This window comes from Seriola dumerili, unplaced genomic scaffold, assembly GCF_002260705.1.
Source record: "Seriola dumerili isolate Sdu_G_001 unplaced genomic scaffold, Sdu_1.0 BDQW01001787.1, whole genome shotgun sequence".
Taxonomy (NCBI): domain Eukaryota; kingdom Metazoa; phylum Chordata; class Actinopteri; order Carangiformes; family Carangidae; genus Seriola; species Seriola dumerili.
This window is the reverse complement of record NW_019176042.1, coordinates 323,511-343,570: the sequence shown is the minus strand read 5'-3', so window position 1 is coordinate 343,570 and position 20,060 is coordinate 323,511. Positions and strand designations below refer to the sequence as shown.

The 20,060-nt window shown below is 43.7% G+C and overlaps 1 protein-coding gene across 3 annotated transcripts in view; it reads left to right on the top strand.

Moving 5' to 3' along the window:
- Positions 1 to 1,359: 1,359 nt before the first annotated feature.
- Positions 1,360 to 20,060, top strand: part of LOC111238912 (protein TsetseEP-like) — a 38,874-nt gene continuing 20,173 nt past the window's right edge. The window contains exons 1-5 of one of the 3 annotated variants that reach the window (XR_002665837.1): positions 1,360 to 1,727; positions 11,586 to 11,944; positions 11,993 to 12,231; positions 13,990 to 14,089; positions 15,174 to 15,296. Coding sequence is in view for 1 of the 3 variants with exons in the window: in XM_022768631.1 (XP_022624352.1) it covers positions 1,443 to 1,727; positions 11,586 to 12,231; positions 13,990 to 14,089 (1,031 nt within the window). In the remaining 2 variants the exon portion in view is untranslated. Of the gene's footprint in view, positions 1,728 to 11,585; positions 12,232 to 13,989; positions 14,090 to 15,173; positions 15,297 to 20,060 lie in introns of all 3 variants that reach the window. The other 2 variants (XR_002665836.1, XM_022768631.1) reach the window with 2 other exon arrangements.

Sequence of the window (20,060 nt, the reverse complement as noted above, 5' to 3'; positions counted from 1 at the left end):
TATATTTAAGATATTGTTAAATAAAATAAACACATATAAAAATACATAATAATACCCAAATCCTCAGAAATATTAAGAATAAATTAAACAATAAAGTAAAAAAAAGCTACATATGTAGAAATTATTCAAATATTTGTGTATTCGTTAGTTTCCAGCTGTTTTTCTCAATAAATTGATCGTTTGCTCTATGTGACGTCAGAAAACAGTGAAAAATGGCCGCCACAATCTCTGACAGTGACGTCCTCAAATGTCTTGTGTCTGATCAGCCGTCCACAGCAGGAGATCCAAGTGAAGGACTGAACCCAGAGAACAGTCTGTTCCAGCTTCTCTGAACCCGTCGGCAACTTCTTCACACGCAGTTCTCAGTCGCTGTGTCTGTGCAGTCGATGTTCATCTGTCGCTTTAGACTAAAGTGCCTAATAAGTTTGTGGAGTGCGTGTGACTGACTGAGGCGGAGGTCGTGTTTCTGTGTTTGGTGTTTTTATCTGTCGTTGAGCTGAATTTAAGGCACCGAGGTCGGTCACATGGTGCCTTCCTTCTGCCTCGAGGTGAAGGTCTCGAAGGTTTTCCTCCTCCCTGGTCTGACGAGGTTTACTACATGTGTGTGTTGTGAGCTGCAGGATGGATGTGGTCACAGGTTAAATGTTGATGAGGAGAAGAGCCTGTTCACGTGTTTGAGACCTGGATGTGATAAATTTCATTTTGTTGGTCAATAAAATCTTTTCTATGACTCGAAACGTGTCGGATCAATTTTCATTTAAACCAGAAGAATATAGTTTTTAATAAAGTCCGGCAGTGATTTGTTACAAACTGACCTGTTTTTAGGACTATGATTAACGATGAGTTTCATTATTGTTTAATCAACTATTTGTATCTTACTATGTATTTGGCATTTTTTATGTTTTACTATTTTATATTGATTAAAAATAAGCTTTCTCCTAATTTACCCATAATTAAAGACTTACCTGGAAATTATGATCAGTTAAAAGTAGACTATAACTTGTCTTAATGTGTTCTTATTGAATCATAACGAGAGGAGCTGTGATGATGACAGGAAATTAAATTATATAAAAAAAATAGATATAATAATGAAATCAATATAATCATTATTACATTTCATTTTTAAATTTAAGCTTTTTTGTCTTAATTTGAAAGGTTTGTGTCTGTTTTTTGTGTATTTTGGCAAAAGCACACGACATTTGACATTTTATTATGAAAACCCGCTGGCAATATCCTGTAGCGGCTTTTAATTTGAAACGAAAGCGGAAGCTGTGTTTCGTGCCAGCTGTTGAGTCCGCTCAGCTGATGAGGTCAGACCGTGCGGAGATGCAGCTCAGTGTGTGTGTGACTGCAGCCTGATTAACACACACCGTCCTCCTCTCTGACGCACACACACTCTCCTGAAAACACACTTTAAACTTTTCATTCATTAAACCACCATCATGGATCTGGACCCGACCGTCGTCATTCCCGCCATCCTTTTCACCGTCGTTGCCATTTATTTCGCTTCGTCGCTCCTCAGCAAGAAGCCCGACGCCTCCTCCTCCTCAGCCGGGAACAAGAAGCCTAAAGTCGGCTACGGAGACGACATCCCTCCGTCCAGAGCTCTGGGAGAGCAGCTCCGACCCGAGCCTGAAGTCTCCCCGCGGCCAGAACCTCCGGCTCCGGCTGTGGAGGACATCGGAGCCGCTGAGAAGATCCAGGACGTCCCGGTCGCACAAGTGAAGGTAAGATCGATTTTCTTTCTGATCAGTTTAATGAATTTCTAATCATGACATGAATACCAGTTTCAAGTTGCCAAAAAAATATTTTTTCTTATCAATCTACATTTTTGAACCTACAGAGAATAAAAAAGATAAAGAATTTATTCATCTTGAAGGGAAGTTTTGTGCTGAAGATGCTCAGTTTACTTGGTAAAATAAAAATAGAAAACAATATATATTAACACATTTTAAATATTTACAGAAGCTTGGTTGAAGTGACAAATTACTTTAAATTACTTTTTTGGCTGAATCATAAAATAAAATATAGGAATTTATTTTGCAGCACAGAAAGTTAAAGGGACAAAAAGTAACCAAATATTGGTATTTTTAAATTTTTAAATTACTTAAAGCAATTAAGTGAATCATTTCTGGTATCAATTAATGATCAGTCAGTTAATGATTAATATTTTCACAAATAATAAATAATGAGAAGATGTGTTGTCAGGACTCAGCCAGGAGCCCTAATGTTACAGCTTCATTTTTATAGCGCTGACAAGGTTAATTAATGAGTTAATTAATGATTCTCTACTTCCATCTTCTCCCAGAATGCTTTGCTGCTTTTCTACATTTAAAAGTCTCACCTGGGTCTGATGCGTCTTGATAGAAATAATAAAAAGTGTAAAATAAGAGTTTTAATTAATAATTATATAGTGTGTACTGTAATTATACTGTACATCTCATTTTAATCACTTAACACTCTTTATGTTTTGATGAATCAGTGATTGATTAACACCTGAGTGAGAATTTAGTTTCATGTTGGTCTTTGTTTAAGAAACGAGCTGGAAGTCATAAAGGTGCATCAACTTATTTTAACTCAAATCGCTGTGGCGACGAAAGTAGGTACGCTGCTCTCTGTACAGCCCGTGTGTTTATTATTTTAACCATGACAACCAAGGTCCGTTACGCCTGCTGTCATAGGGGTGTTATTTCAGGAGACGCTGCTATGGGTCGTATTCAAGCATCAACATGAAGAACCAGAAGCTGCAGTTCCTCTAACGACCACTAGAGTCTGGCTCCAACAGTGAGTCAGTCCCCATAGACTCCCATGTTAAAATGTCCAACTTTACAGCAGAAATCAACATGTTTACAGCCTGGTACAGAAACTGTTTTGGTCTCTAGAGCTAATTTCCCCCTTCATGACACCTGTTTATATAACTCACCTGTTTATATAACTCACCTGTTTACATTTTATTAAGGACTACAGTTATGGAGGATTGAGGGCGTGGCCTCTTTGAGTGACAGGTGGGTGAGCGTATGCTTGCCACATGCAGTCTGAGCTCCACACAGGCCCCTCCTCTTTGACCATATTTGGATTAGCTGGGAGTTAGGGGGCGGAGTCAGACACGGCCAACATGGTGACGGTGGAGCAGCTCACTCTGAGCTTCAGAAACCCGTGGGTGACGTCATAAAGGCGACGTCCATCTTTGTTTACAAACTGTAGGTGGTATCGGGGTCGATGGTTGTTCTGGTTGGAGGAGGAGTTGTGACTATTTTTGCGATTAATTATTTAGTCGTTAAAATGTTGAACCCACGGTGACGTCTTCAAATGTCTCGTTTTGTTCGGCCAACGCTTCGTCACTGTGACATGAAACAGGAAATCTGTTCAAACACGTTCCAGAAACATTTGGCATTTTTTATGTTTAGTAAACGACTTCATTGATCTATTGATTATCAAAATTGTTACAGATAAATTTTCTGTTGATTAATTGATTGATCGAGAGTTAGCGTTCACAAACTTGTTGCTACAAATCTGTTCATGTAAGGCCTATGTGTCAGCTTTCAGCTGCATCTCATGGTCTTCGTTAGGATTTTAAAAATGATTCTTATCGTACATGAGATATATTTATTTCTGGATGATCTGTTGGGACTTCAGGTCTATAAACTGATGATATATCACCTGAGGAATCGTCTCTCTCACTGGTCGTCCTTGTTGCATGAATCAGACTAAAACTGTGGGACGCTGATCACAGATCAGACCTGTCGGGGACAAAGTGGGACAGCGGCTGCTGTTGATCCAGTCTGATCGATCATTACTGCTGCTGCGTCACAGAGTCATCATGCTGCTCTGAAATCCTCCCACATCATCCTGTGTTAGTCTTTGATCAGACAGTTTGAGGCGCCGGCCTCAGGGATACGGCTCGACAGTCAATTTCCTGATATTTGAGATTTAGATTTATACTTTCAATCAATTCGATCAATATTTAAGACTCAGATCAGTTGACTCAGATTTATTATTATTATTTATTGTCACATAAAACAGTTCTTTTTTAAAAAAATCATAATTTAAATCATGTTTGTTTCATTAATTGTTAAATATCAATAGATTTGGCAGAAAGCTTAAAAGAACTTGGACTTTGTGTGTCGCCATTTTGAAACGAATGACTGTATTGATTGTTTACACGTCCAATAATCAATTTAGGAAGTTTCTCGAAATGTAAACTCCTCAGCTGATGTTTTGCTGCCTGACGTCGTCACCGTCTCTTCCTCGCACAGCGGCTGATTCCTGGATGCTGATTTGCTTGTGCACACAGTGTTGAGCCTTTATGAAAATGTTGAGCTGTGTCGTCGAGCGCGAAGCGACGCCGTGCACAGACGAGGCCGTGTGTGAGCCCTGCTGAAGCATTTGAATGTCTGCTAATGTTATAGACCAACATGCAAATCAGGGTTTGTTGAAGCGGCTCAGATGCCTCTCTCTGGTCAGAGGTCTCTCTGCATGTTGACCCCCCCCCCTTTAAAAAGCCTGAGGAATGTGCACACCGCTGCTGTAACATGCGACGGCTCGGGCGTCTATATTTGGTGCCGAACATGCATCCTATATTTACACCTGTGTTCACGGTGTCACAGGTCTGTGATGGAGGTGGATGTGGGCGATGTTTGACGGCTGGGAGGTTCCTGTTATTTCACCCTGACTGAACACATCCTTCAACTCTGCAGAGACACTTTTTTTGCACAGTTAAGATTCATTTTTAAAAGGATAAAACTGCGTCAGTCTTCACTCAGTCACCCATCACACTGCAGCAGTTGACTTCATGTTTCAGGGAAATCTTTCACACGTGGATGCAAATGTTCAACTGGCCACAAAACCTCCGTCAGTGTCGCTTTTTTGATAAAACGTGTTAGCCACTTGAAAATTCAAGATGGCCGCCATTTGGGGGCAAGGAAATGTTATTTTTTGCAGTGAGTTCATCCACAACAAACATTTTAACAATGTAGAAGGTAAAATTTCGTACACTCACTGAAAAACAAAGCCGAGGGCTCGTGAGTTAGCCTAGCGAGCTAATGTTAAGACAAGTAAACAAGTTAAACAACAAACTGTCACCGACACTGAAGCTTTGCTCTCTGCTGTTGTATTAAAAACGGCGTCACACAGCGACTGGACCACACACCACGCTGTGTGTCATGTGACGGCAGTGACATGTGGGTCTGAGCCAAATATAAAGCAGCTTCTCTGCTGTAAAAGTATCATGGACATCAATCTTGTGGCTGAGTGTCACTGAGCAGCTAACAGTCTTCAGCCACGCCCCCCCCACACTGATAACCTTATCCTACACACACAGCTCACCCCTCAGCTGTCTCACTTGTGGCTGCCGCAGTGCATCATGGTAGATTTTACAGTTTTCTTTGTCCACATAAAGGACGTCTCTGTGTCTTTGAAACACAGCGAGTCTCGTTGTTCTGGTCTTCGAGTGGGAGTCGAACTCGTGCGGCTGCACAGCATCAACGTCCCAGAGTTCACATGAAAAGGACTTTGTAAAATCATTTTTATGTTGTTGTATTAAAACTAGAACTGACTGCAGAGTCTGACGGAAGAGGAGGAAGTTTCCCTCCAAATATAAAGAGAAACTCTGCGAAAGAAAATGAGAATTAAAGCACCGTCGTCTATTGTTTCATCAAAATAAACGTCTGGTGGAGCTAATCCTCTAGTCTGTGACGCTAATCCACCACAGAAGAAGAAGATGTGATTAAAAGATCTCTTTGGAAAAATAATCAGTAAAGTGTTTTTTTAATAAAAACATTTTTTTCTGTATTTTCAATCTGTTTTTTTTCATCCTGAAACTGAAAGTGTGTGTGAACCCACACTGTGAGTTGTGAGGTTTCCTGCTGCCGGAGCTCAGTCTGGCTCTGTGGCTCCGCCTCCGTCCACGCTGCAGCCTAAATAAGGCAAAAGGAGATAAAGGTGCTTCTCAGTCTGTATTAAAGTGTTTGCGTCTGTGACTGGAGCCGAGGTGACGGAGGACGTCACAGAATCAAAACGCTGCTGCTTTTTAAAACTCCTCAGCTTCACTGAAGCTTTCCTCAGACCTGTTCAACGTTTCCTCTCCCTCCTCATTCTTTGAAAATTACAAACTGCGTTGCTCGTGGCGATGCAGCTCTCCATATATGGAAATGTGAGCGTGCTCACATCATCGGGTCTGAGGGAGGAGAGCTGTGTCAGAGCCAGCTGTTCTCCGTCCTGCACAGAGGTGGAGTCACATCTGCACGTTTCTACATCATGTTGCACACCTCAGGGCGGCTGCGAGAGTTTACCAGTTATTTCTGATCAACTTTCAGTTTGTAATTTGTCATGATGCTTCCAAAACCAGTTCCCTCAAAATGAACCTGTTGTCATAGTTACATTTTTTATAGAGCCCCAAAAATATATTTGTAATGATCAGTTTCAAAAAGTTTATGTGCCACTAATGGTGCAAAAATAATAATAAAACATTTTTCATCTTGTCCGTCCTAATGAAGAAATGTTTTTACTGATCCTTGAATTTAATATTTGTTCATATTTCCCCCAAAAATCCCCCAAAATGTTCTCGTCCCACCTAATCATAAAACCTATTTCATTCCCTCTTTAAAGTTTTTAGGTTTTGTCCCCAAAAATTTGTGATGTCACAATTTCCCCATATTGTTTTTCAGTGCTGCCAAAATGTGTCTGATTGTCATGTTTCATAATTACCCAGAAACTGTTGTCATGTCTTGAATCTCACACGTCCTCTGACTTTAACGCCTCCCATCAGGCACCTTTCCCCCAGGTGAGGAGAGGTCTGTGTGGCATTCGCTGACCTCTCGTCTCTTTGGGTTTCATCAGGCTGTGAACGGTAGCAAGTCAGTGACTCACAGAGCTGTTTTCTCCTCTGCTGTCTGACATACCTCTGCTGGTATTTCCCCCTGGCCTGGCCCTGTTCCCGCCTCTCCTCCTCCCTCTGAGGCCTGGCCTGGTCTGGTCTGGTCTGGTTTGGCTCACTACACCTCTGCCCCACAGTGCTGTTGGCCGGGCATCAAAACCAGGAGAAAACACTGGCTTCATATCAGCTAATTCCTCCTCTGTGGTGATTTCAGAGCGGCTGCCACGCCCTCGTATCCCGGCATGTTTTGGTCTTTTTTTGGCCACGCCGCAGTGACCTTCCCCCAGTGATTCATGGGAGTGAACAGAGGATGTACAGTGACAGACAGAGAGGATTCAAAGGACACATTGACTCTGCGGTGATGACAGACTCTTTGTCTCTAACAGACAACCTGAGAGAGCAGTGTTGTTCGACTCTGTGTGAAGACTCAAACTCTTTCTCTCACTTCGGTTCTTCATGGATCCACCAGATGTCCAGACTTTCCTCTGACACTCGACGTGATGCGTCACATCCTTTCTGCTGCTTCATGCTCCCGACCTTCTGCTCCTCCACATCACAAACACTTCAGCAGATCGCTGCAGTAATCAAGCATCAGAATCCGTTTGTTTCGTTTGAAATAAATCCCATTGGCCGCTTGAAATCTCACCATTTCAAGATGGCCGCCATTTCCGTCACAGGAAACATATTTTACCACAGAATTTTATGATTTTGTAATGTAACCCTGTTTTAGACTCTGAGGACGTCAAATACGTCGTGAAAGGTTCTGCATAAAACACATGTATATATTTGCAAACTATTTATTATGAATGAAGAACCAAAAGTTTCACTGTTAAAACGTTTGATTATTCACATGAGAAAGCAACTCTCGTTGCAAAAAATAACATTTCCTTGCCTGAAACGGCGGCCATCTTGAATTTTCGAGTTAAAAACCCGAGGAGGATTGGAGCCAAGTTTATTATTTGTATCCACATGTGAAAGATTTCCCTGAAACAGGAAGTTATCTGCTGCAGTGCGATGGGTTATTGGCTCAGAGAACAGAGTGGAAGTGTCCGGTCGTCTGTGGTGTGAACGGAGGCGGAGTCAGAGAGCTGAAGTGGAGATAAGGCGGAGGGAACAATGAGTCTGTGTTTGGACAGAGATGGAAGGTCTCTGCCACAACAACAGTCTATTCCAGCCTCAGACCTCAGACCTCAGACCTCAGACCTCAGACCTCAGACCTCCACTCTGTGCCGCCCGACCTCCATCCAGGGTCCGGGTCACAAACAGCCTGGACTACGGTTGAGATATAACACACAGTCAGATTTCTACTTGACTTTTCAATGTAGAAAAAATGGTGGAAGAGAAACCGCATCCAACCGCCGAGCTCCGTTCACCCTCAGCAGAACATGTTGGTCTTTAGGAAGAATTCAACAGTAACAAGGACGTTTTACTTTGAAAATCCAGCGAAGAGTAAAACAATTAAATTGCTCTGGAACTAGTCTGAGAGGCGGAGGGATACGACCACGAGGAGGTGATTCTGGTTCTTGTGATCACAAGATGAAATACAGTTCTTATCAGTCAGACTCACTGACCGTCTGCCCCCCCCACCCCCCCCCCCCCCGCTCTCACCAGCTAGAACCGCTTCCTCTTTAGTGTTTGCTCAGGTAGTTCAGTAAATTCCCCACATGCCAAGAGATCTGATGCCGATCCTCTGCGCCCTGTTAGAGCTAAAATGGCTTTTAAGAGTGAGGCACTCAGTGTAATGTTACAGATGGGGAAATATCAGCCAGGAAATGCACTCAGAGGTCAGAACGGCCGACGGGTCGCACTAATCCAGAGCGGCACAGCTGCTTTTGCAAAATGCCTCAGTCTTTTAAATTTACACCTGATTTTTACTCTGTTGTAATCTGGATTCAGTATTTTATAATCTGGATTCTGTATTTTATAATCTGGATTCAGTATTTTATAATCTGGATTCAGTATTTTGTACTAATATCGTATCATAAACTAAAGATGACCATATTTATTTATACTATATTTAATAAGTACTCTGAAATGAGTATTTTGTAATCTTGACTCAGTATCTCATAAACTCACTTTAATATCATATCTTCATTTACGCTGTGACACTCTGGATTCACTGTTCTTTAATCTGGATTTAGTATCTCATAATCCTCATTCCTTATTTTCTCATCTTGATTGAGGATGTTTATCTTGTTTCTCATAGTTTTGATTCAGTATTTGAGAATCATGATTTTGTGTCGCGTAAATCTCGATTCAGTATCTTCTTATTTTATTTTAAATACAATTTGATAAAATAAATTTGATTCACCATATTATTTTTTCTCTGGCACAGCTGGTCTTCCGTATCGTCTTCATGCTGTTCTGTTGATTCATTCCTCAGAGTAGAAATTACAGCCTCACACACACGATGATCTCATGTGGGACTCACTCACCCAACAAACATGTTTGACCAATTTAGGCAGCAGTAAAAGAAACAGTTGGTCATCCTGCTGACTCATGAAGCGTTTTAATGACTCTGCGTTCAGCACCGTGACCGTGTCCGTGAGCGCTTTGTTTCGCTGCTGTGCAGATTTATTTCTGTGTTTCATTGCTGAGGAATTCAGAGGAAGGGACGGTTGCTTCCGGCCGGGAGGGAGGGAGGCCGTGGGATTAAGAGAGCAGGCGAGCAGGAGGAGTTTAATACAGTCAGGCCTGACGCCGCCCCCCCCCCCGGTGCCACCAGTTGTCCTGCAGTGAGTCAGCAGCAGCAGAACTGAGGCTGGTGTTGACTGATGGGATCAGACAGGGACACTGACTCCGTCCTGAATTCATCCTCTGGTGGAGGAAATATTCAGCTCCTTTACTAAGTATTAATACTACACTGTAAAAATACTCTGTAAAAATACTCTGTAAGAATATACAGTAAAATACACTCTAAAAACAACACTCTAGAAATACACTGTTACAGGTAAAAGCATGAGAGTTGAATCAGGAAAAGTAGGAAACATGTATTTTATCATTAGATTAAACTCGTACATTAAAGTGGGAACTTTGTTTCACTGCTGAAGCTCTTTTTTAAATGTATATATATATATATATATAATATTTTCATTATCGATTAATCTTCTGGTTGTTTTGTCTTTGAACTGACTCATTGGTTTATATTTATTCATCTTTATCTAATATTTGTTTTGTCCAAACCTCAACATCATAAAACTGATTTTAAAACATTAAAATGAAAGAAAAACAGAAAATCTTCACATTTGAGAAACTGCAACATAAAATATTTGGCAAATGTTTGACTTAAATGATCAAAGTAAATACCAATTAATTTTCAGTTAAGCAACTAATTGATTAATCCACAATTTGCATTTACTGTTGGGCAGTTTGATCTATAACAAAGCATCATGTGTTTTAATTTGAAAAGCAGCTGTCAGCAGAGGAAGTGGCATGAGCAGAAAAGACTCAGGTGGTTGAGTAAAAGTACTCAGTTACTTCCCAGCACGGGTTAAAAACAGCTGTTGTAACTATGAAAATATATTTGTTTGGTGATGAGAAGGCGGACGTCGGTTTGAGAAGAATCCGCGCGCTCGGTGAACCGGCCTCATTGTTTCACTGTGTGATGATGAAGAACCTTTAATTCAACCTGCCACAGACTCTGATTGTTCTTCATGTTTTAAAAGTTAACGTGAAATTCTACGAGGATTATTTAAATCAACGTAAACACACCGTGCTTGATCCCTCCGGGTCCTTCGTTATAAAAGAGTCGTTAACATATTTATTATTTACTGGCTGGACGAGGAGAAACAGGATCTGCTGCTCCAATGGCCATCTGTGCAAACTCAGCACTTCACCACAGACAGGTGTGTGTGTGTGTGTGTGTGTGTGTGTGTGTGTGTGTGTGAGTGAGAGTTGTCAGGTGGCAGGGAAAGGACAGGTTGGTGGACACTGGAGAGGGTTTTATTTGTCCTGGTGTCAGCAGCAGGCGGCGGATGATCCTCCACAAGGAGCTGCAGCTGACAGTCACCCACATGACACTCACTGTCAGAGGTCAGAGGTCAGAGGTCGACGGTCCCGTCAGCACAATGTACATGTTCAAACTCCCAGATGATATATTTATTATCCCTTTTGATCAGTGAAGAATCTGATCACAGCGACGCTTCAGAGCAAAAAACTCAGACTCACAATGAGTTAAATAATATTTCACATTAAAGCTCCATGTTTCTTCTTCTGTGTTTTATTTGAAGTGTTGATCCATCAGAAGATATAAAAATCATCTCAGTGTAGTTTTACATCTCCTCTCTCAGGCTTCTCTCTGCAGCTCTAGTAACAACAGGTCGGTGAGCCAATCAGAAGAGAGGAGGCTCTGAGCCTCTCTTCTGATTGGCTGACTGTTTTCTGAGTGATCCAATAAAAATATAGCAGATTTCAGGTAAAAACACTCAGAGAAACCAAATCCTGCAAGGTTTGGATGGTGGGTCCAGGTGGGCGGGGCTTGGTGACTGCTTTGTTGTGACATCACAAAGTTCCAGAAGTCCTGACGGCTGGTTTTTAACACCTCTTGTGCGTCTCAGTGTGTAAAGTGAAGGTTTAACAAACTGGTCCAGGTCTGGAGACAGAACCTTCTGGTTTCTGTTTCAGGGACCGAACCCTGATCCTGATCCACAATGACACACTGATCAATAAACTGTCAATGTTTGGTAACTGTTTTCAATCCGTTTCTTTCCAGGCTGTCCCAGAACCAGTATCAGCACCAGAACCTGTCCAGGAACCAGTGTCAGAGCCAGAACCTGTTCCAGAACCAGCAAAAGTACCAGAACCTGTCACAGTACCAGAGACTGTTCCAGAACCAGTATCAGCACCAGAACCAGTCCAGGAACCAGTAAAAGTACCAGAGACTGTTCCAGAACCAGTATCAGAGCCAGAACCTGCCCCAGAACCAGTAAAAGTACTAGAGACTGTTCCAGAACCAGTAAAAGCACAAGAAGTAGCTGCAGTACCAGAACTTATTCCAGAGCCAGAAACTGCACAGGAGCCAGTATCAGTACCAGAACCAGTCCCAGAACCAGCTGCAGCCCCAGAACCAGTGTCAGCCCCAGAACCAGCCCCAGAACCAGTGTCAGCCCCAGAACCTGCCCCAGAACCAGCTGCAGTCCCAGAACCTGTAGCTGTGCCTGATCCAGATCCTGTGGTCCAGTCTGAACCGGTACCTGAAGCGGTCCCTGAGCCTGTGGCTGAACCAGAGAAGGTTGTGGAGGAGTCTTTACCCGAGCTGGTCCTTGGGTCGACAGAAGACCTGCCGGGCCCTGAACCTGCTGTAGAGGCCTCACCAGAACCTGAACCAGAACCTGAACCGGAGACCGTCCTCAACAACGGTAAGACTCCTGAATGGATGACACCCAGTCCGGGGTCACACACCTCTCTCCCATCAGTCAAAGAAAAGTGATCAGCTGATTGATCAGTAATGAGCCATAATCAATAAGCAGACAAACAGTCAGCTCCCCTGGTGTGCTTGTTGTGGAGAGGAGGACGCCTTCATCATCCAGCTGCTGCTAAACACCTGCAGACGGTCCGATCCCGGCTGCTCCCGGGTCGAGCCTCATAGACCGTCAGTGGAGAAATTAATCATAAAACGATTAGTTCCCTAAAAATAATATCGTTATGGCAGAAAATGTTTTTTGGTGGTTTCACTTTTATTTCAGCCATTATCACCTGATCAAGAGTGTGAGGTGCAGCTGAAAGCTCCAGAAGTAGAAAGTAGACCTTGAGTTCAGATGATGGTCAGAACGTTTTTAAAGACGTTGTTGTTGTTTGTCTTTTTATTGGTTTCTGTGAAAATGAGACAAATATGGAGAAACATCAGCTGATTGGACGTGAGTACAGACACACTGATCTGAGGATGACGAACTGTGTGTAACGTCGTGTGTAATAATGATAATAATAATAATAATAATAATAATAATAATAACATGTAGTGCATGTAAACAATCTATATGTTCGTGTTGAAAGCAGCCTCCTGTCAGCGGCTGCGCTCAGCTGATAAGTCACTTCCTGGAAGAGTGAGCAGAGAAGAGCTGCCAGGCTTCAGCACAGAGTATAACACAGGGAATAACAATGATTATTAATCACTGATTAATAATCAATACATTTAAAGACAGACACTGAGTCAGACGAGCAGGAGATTAACCAGCGGAAACAGCAGCCACATGATGACCAGTCTTTACCAGCTGTTTACAGGCTGTTTCTGACTGTAGTGACAGAGTGTGTGTGTGTGTGTGTGTGTGTGTGTGTGTGTGTGTGTGTGTGTGTGTGTGTGTTGTATCGGTGGATCAGTTGGTGTGTGTGTGGAGGTGGAGCCGCCATCTGCTTTAAGAGGATGATACTTAATCTTGAACAAGCACTTGGCTTCTCTGAACAACAGCCGCTGTCCAGACTGACAATCAGCTTTATGTCCAACCTGAGACGCAGCAGGTGCACCAACAGGTGTGTGTGTGTGTGTGTGTGTGTGTGTGTGTGTGTGTGGCTAACAGTTGCACTGCACGCTACATTAAGTAAGCATGCTAACACATTTAGCATACGTTGAGTGGCAGCAAAGTAAACCCACTGACTGACAGAGGAAAGAGTTAAATGAAAACATTTACATCTCCTCTCTCAGGCTTCTCTCTGCAGCTCTAGTAACAACAGGTCGGTGAGCCAATCAGAAGAGAGGAGGCTCTGAGCCTCTCTTCTGATTGGCTGACTATAGCAGATTTCAGGTAAAAACACTCAGAGAAACCAAATCCTGCAAGGTTTGGATGGTGGGTCCAGGTGGGCGGGGCTTGGTGGCTTGGCTTTGTTTGGACCAGCCACAAAGTTCCAAAGTCCTGACGGCTGGTTTTAAGGCTCAGTTTCTGAATACAGGCTGTGTGCATTTCTCTGTGGACTGAGGCTTTGATACTTTCACAGTATTAATATAGAAGCTAGAGCTGATCTATAATCACACTACACATGACACAGACCTTTACACTGGAGGAGCTTTATGGGGGGGGTGGGAGGGGGGTCGGGGGAGGTACATGGGGGATCGGGGCGTCGGGGCGGGGTCAGTAACTCCGGGTCTTCACCGCTCTCTCTCTCCTGTATCTGCTCTGTTTCAGACGTGGCTGCAGCTGAAGATAAAGTGAAGTTCACTCCAGGAAAGAAACAGAGCAAGTTTGAGACGCTGATGACCAAGGAGGAGATCGAGGAGGAGCAGAGGTCAGTGCCCCCCCCCCCCCATCCTGCCTGGCATGGCGTTCGTTAATGCAGACACACAATCACTGCTCTGTGTTTTATTGTGTTTCTCTGGTGCATGGGCAGAAAGGCAAACTGCTCTGTTTTCTCCTCTTCATCCTCTTCTTCTTCCTCCTCTTCCTCTGCAGCTGACCAACTGTTTTTCACTCACTGTCCTGTCTCTGTTGAGTTGGGCTCATCTTGACGACATGTTTTCAGAGATTCAGGTGACATCCTGAACACCTGAGGCGGTTGTCATGGTTTCAGACTGAAGGTGTGAATTTGAGCTGTGTTTAAACTTTCCATCACTGGTGCCTGAGCTGCTGTTTCCAGCTGCGTCGTTCCTCTCGTGGTCGTCCTGACGCCTGAGCAGCAGTTATATAATCCACTGTTCCACACGCTCTCTGTCCGTCAGCGAAGCCTGAAGCTGGACACACTTTCCTGTCTGAGGCAAAGGAAAGAGGGCGAGTGAGGAAACACTCACATGGCAGAGTTTACAGGGTTTTTTGTCAGCGTGGGGGAGGCGACGTGTGCAGCTCTCTGATTGGACGCTCTGTTTTTTCACGTCTTAAAATGTTTCGTGGCTTGGCAGCGCCGCCTTATTTTGTTTCCTCTGAGGTTTTTAGGAGCGGCAGAGGAGAGGAGGGAAAGTCTTTGTCCTCTGTTTAGTTTTTTCTTCTCTTTGTTGTTCGTGACATCACAGAGGAGTAAATATGAAGAGAGACGGAGGAGGAAGCTCGTCCAGCTTCCTCATTCCTTCTCCCCTCCATAAGTTCCTATAAACGCCGTCTTCAGCTCGTGGGGATGACGCCTCTCACAGCATCCCGTTCATCCTGATCTGTTATCATGTGGAAAGACACGGATAAATTCCTGAGCGCAGCGTCTACTGTGGAGAGTGTTTTTCAGCTTCAGAAGAACTAAGAGTTTGATATTTGTGTGAGAGCAGTGATGCAGCCCACACCTGCACATGTTCATTCTCCCTCTGACTCCAGATTCACTGGGTGAATTATGATTCCTTTGTGCCACAGACGGAGCTGATCACTGACTTCCTCCACCTTTATCTTTCCAGGGTAGAGCTTACCTCAGACTTTACCTCTCTGTAATCCAGCTGAGACACAGTGTTAGGAAGCAGATGGTAAGGTGATGTTTCTACCTCCAGTCCTCCCCTCTGATCAACCCGACCCCCCCACAGGTACGGACAGACTGATGCCACCTGACGTATCTATTGATCTGTAATCTCAGATTTCACTCAAATGTTCAGCAGCTCCTTTTAAATTGTCTGAGAAAAAAATAAAAAAATCTTTTCATGTTTCGTTAAAACACGAATTTCACCCACTGGTGCCGTTTGACAAGAGCAACATCTGGATTACTGACAGATTCATCAGCATAGCTATTGATAAATACTAGTAATAATCAGTCTATCCGTACTGATTGACCCCCCCCCCTTTAATATCACATTGTATTGATCAGCTCACGATAACCATCATGATACTGTCAAATCTTCTAATTTAAACGTATTAACACGAACAAAAACAGCTGTTACTCGACACAATGACTTCAGAATAAGAGGCCATGTTGACATATATATAATATATATAATATATATATTAAAGTGAATGAAGCTGGTGATTAAATCTGTCAAACTGTGGAGCAGAGAGAATAATCTTCCCTCTGATGAAATGTGATGAAGAAGAAAGAAACAGAGAAAAATAAAATACTCCAGATTGACTGAGTAAAAGTTCTTAGTTACTTTCCGACATGAGGAGCAGCGTCGCCACGTTCAGGGGCTTCGAACTGGATCCATGTGTTCGGTCCCGGAGACACACGGTTCATCTGTTGCCACGGAGACACCCAGCTGTTACTCCAGCTGTTACTCCAGCAGAAGAAGACCAAGCATCGCCAGAGTGGCCCCCTGAAAACCTGCTGTAGAGGGCCGTCACCAAGAACCTGAACCAGATAAACCTGAACCGAATACGCTGATGGACAGCAGGGAACCGTCCGCTCAACAACGGGCGAACGACATCCCTGAATGGAGTGGAAACCCGAGAAACATTAGCAACACAGTAATCAGAGGGGGGTGTCGACACACATCTCTCCCATCATCAAAGAAAAGTGATCAGCTGAGTTGATAGTAATGAGCCATAATCAATAAGCAGACACACGTCAAGCATCCCCTGGTGTGCTCTGTTGTGGGAGAAGAGTGAGGACGACCTTCACTCATCCAGCCTTGCTTGCCTAAACACCGCAGACGGTACCGATCCCGGGCTTGCTCCCAGGGAAGGGTCGGAGGCCCTCATTAGGACACCGTCAGTGGAGAAATTAATACACATAAAACGATTAGTTCCCTAAAAAATAATATCGTTATGGCAGAAAATGTTTTTTGGTGGTTTTCACTTTTATTTCAGCCAATTATCACCTGATCAAGAGTGTGAGGTGCAGCTGAAAGCTCCAGAAAAGCTAGAAGTAGACCTTGAGTTCAGATGGATGTCAGAACGTTTTTAAAGACGTTGTTGTTGTTTGTCTTTTTATTGGTTTCTGTAAAAATGAGACCAAATATGGAGAAACATCAGCTGATTGGACGTGAGTACAGAACACACTGATCTGAGGATGACGAACACTGTGTGTGTAACCGGTGGACGTTAATGATGAATAATAATAAAATAATAATAATAATAATAATAATTATATAACATAGTGTGTATGCATGAAAACAATCTATATGTTCTGTTGAAAGCAGCCTCCTGTCAGCGGCTGCGCTCAGCTGATAAGACTCCTGGTAATGAGGTGAGCAGAGAAGAGTCTGCCAGGTTCAGCACAGAGATAAAACACACAGGGAATAACAATGAATTATAATCACATGATTAATAATCAATACATTTAAAGACAGACACTAGAGTCAGAGCGACAGGAGATTAATCCAGCGGAAACAGCAGCCACTATGATGACAGTCTTTACACAGCTGTTTACAGGCTGTTTCTGACTGTAGTGACAGAGTGTGTGTGGTGGTGTGTGGTGTGTGTGTGTGTGTGTGTGTGTGTGTGTGTGTGTGTGTGTGTGTTGTGTTGTATCGGTGGATCAGTTGGTGTGTGTGTGGAGGTGGAGCCGCCATCTGCTTTAAGAGGAATACTTAATCTTGAACAGCACTTGCTTTCTCGAACAACAGCCTCGCTGTCCACAGACTGACAATCACTTTATGTCCAACCTGAGACGCAGCAGGTGCACCACACGGATGTGTGTGTGTGTTGTGTGTGTGTGTGTGTGTGTGTGTGGTGTGTGTGTGCTACGTGAGTGTGCACCTGCACGCTACATTAAAGTAAGCATGCTAACACATTTAGCATACGTTGAGTGGCAGCAAAGTAAACCCACTGACTGACAGAGGAAAGAGTTAAATGAAACATTTCATCTCCTCTCTTCAGGCTTCTCTCTGCCAGTCTAGTAACAAACAGGTCTCGGTGAGCCAATCAGAAGAGAGGAGGCTCTGAGCCTCTCTTGGATTGGCTGACTATAGCAGATTTCAGGAAAAAACACTCAGAGAAACCAAATCCTGCAAGGTTTGGATTGTGGTCCAGGTGGGCGGGCTTGGTGCTGCTTGTTGTGACATCAACAAAGTTCCAAGAAGTCCTGACGGCTGGTTTTAAGGCTCAGTTTCTGAATACTAGCTGTGTGCATTTCTCTGTGGACTGAGGCTTTGATACTTTCACAGTATTATAATAAGAAGCTAGAGCTGATCATATATCACACTACACATGGACACAGACCTTTACACTGGAGGGCTTTATGGGGGGGGGCGGGTCGGGGGATGGGGGTGGGGTCGGGGGTCGGTCAGTAACTCCGGGTCCTCTCTTCCTCTCTCTTCCTTATCTGCTCTGTTTCAGACGTGGCTGCAGCTGAAGATAAAGTGAAGTTCACTCCAGGAAAGAAACAGAGCAAGTTTGAGACGCTGATGACCAAGGAGGAGATCGAGGAGGAGCAGAGGTCAGTGCCCCCCCCCCCCATCCGCTGGCATGGCGTCCGTTAATGCAGACACACAATCCCTGCTCTGTGTTGTTGTGTTTCTCTGGTGCATGGGCAGAAAGCAAACTGCTCTCTGTTTTCTCCTCTTTCATCCTCTTCTTCTTCCTCCTCTTCCTCTGCAGCTGACCAACTGTTTTTTCACTCACTGTCCTGTCTCTGTTGAGTTGGGCTCATCTTGACGACATGTTTTCAGAGATTCAGGTGACATCCTGAACACCTGAGGCGGGTCGCATGGTTTCAGACTGAAGGTGTAGATTTGAGCTGTGTTTAAACTTTCCATCACTGGTGCCTGAGCTGCTGTTTCCAGCTGCGTCGTTTCCTCTCGTGGTCGTCCTGACGCCTGAGCAGCATTATATATATCCACTGTTCCACACGCTCTCTGTCCGTCAGCGAAGCCTGAAGCTGGACACACTTTCCTGTCTCGACGCAAAGGAAAGACGCGAGTGAAACACAACACATGGCAGAGTTTACAGGGTTTTTTGTCTGCCGTGGGGGAGCGGACGTGTGCAGCTCTCTCGATTGGACCGCTCTGTTTTTTCACGTCTTAAAATGTTCGTGCTTGGCACGCCGCCTTATTTTTGTTTCCTCTGAGGTTTTTAGGAGCGGCAGAGGAGAGGAGGGAAAGTCTTTGTCCTCTGTTTAGTTTTTCTTTCTTTGTTGTGTTGACATCACAGAGGAGTAATATGAGAAGAGACGGAGGAGGAAAGCTCGTCCAGCTTCCTCATTCCTTTCCTCTCCCTCAAGTAAGTTCCTATAAACCGCGTCGTCTTCAGCTCGTGGGATGACGCCTCTCAACAGCATCCCGTTCATCCTGATCTGTTATCATGTGAAGACAACAGGATAAATTCCTGACGGCGAGCGTTCTACTGTGGAGAGTGTTTTTCGGCTTCAGAAGAACTAAAGAGTTTGATATTTGTGTGAGAGCAGTGATGCAGCCCACACCTGCACATGTTCATTTTCCTCCTGACTCCAGATTCACTGGGTGAATTATGATTCCTTGTGGCCACAGACGGAGCTGATCACTGACTTCCTCCACCTTTATTCTTTCCAGGGTAGAGCTTACCTCAGACTTTACCTCTCTGTAATCCAGCTGAGACACAGTGTTAGGAAGCAGATGGTAAGGTGATGTTTCTACCTGCAGTCCTCCTCCTCGATCAACGACCCCCCCACAGGTACGGACAGACTGATGCACCTGACGTATCTATTGATCTGTAATCTCAGATTTCACTCAAAATGTTCAGGAGCTAGTCTTTTAAATTGTCTGAGAAAAAAAATAAAAAAATCTTTTCATGTTTCGTTAAAACACGAATTTCACCCACTGGTGCCGTTTGACAAGAGCAACATCTGATTACTGACAGATCTCATCAGCATAGCTATTGATAAATACTAGTAATAATCAGTCTATCCGTACTGATTGACCCCCCCCCTTTAATATCACATTGTATTGATCAGCTCACGATAACCATCATGATACTGTCAACTCTCTAATTTAAACGTATTAACACGAACAAAAACAGCTGTTATTCGACACCAATGATTCAGAATAAGAGGCCATGTTGACATATATATAATATATATTAATATATATTTAATAGTGAATGAAGCTGGTGATTAAATCTGTCACTGTGGAGCAGAGAGAATAATCTTCCCTCTGATGAAATGTGATGAAGAAGAAAGAAACAGAGAAAAATATAAAATCCAATTGATGAGAATAAAAGTTCTTTAGTTTACTTTCCGACATGAGGAGCAGCGTCGGCCGAACGTTAGTGGGCTTCGAACTGGATCCATGTGTTCGGTCCCGGAGGACACACGGTTCATCTGTTGCCACGGAGACACCCAGCTGTTACTCACGTCTCCAGTGTTACTCCAGTGTGTGTCGCGGTCCAGAGCTGGCAGATGGTTTCTCTCTCTGATCTCCTGCGAAAAACACGAACCACTCCAC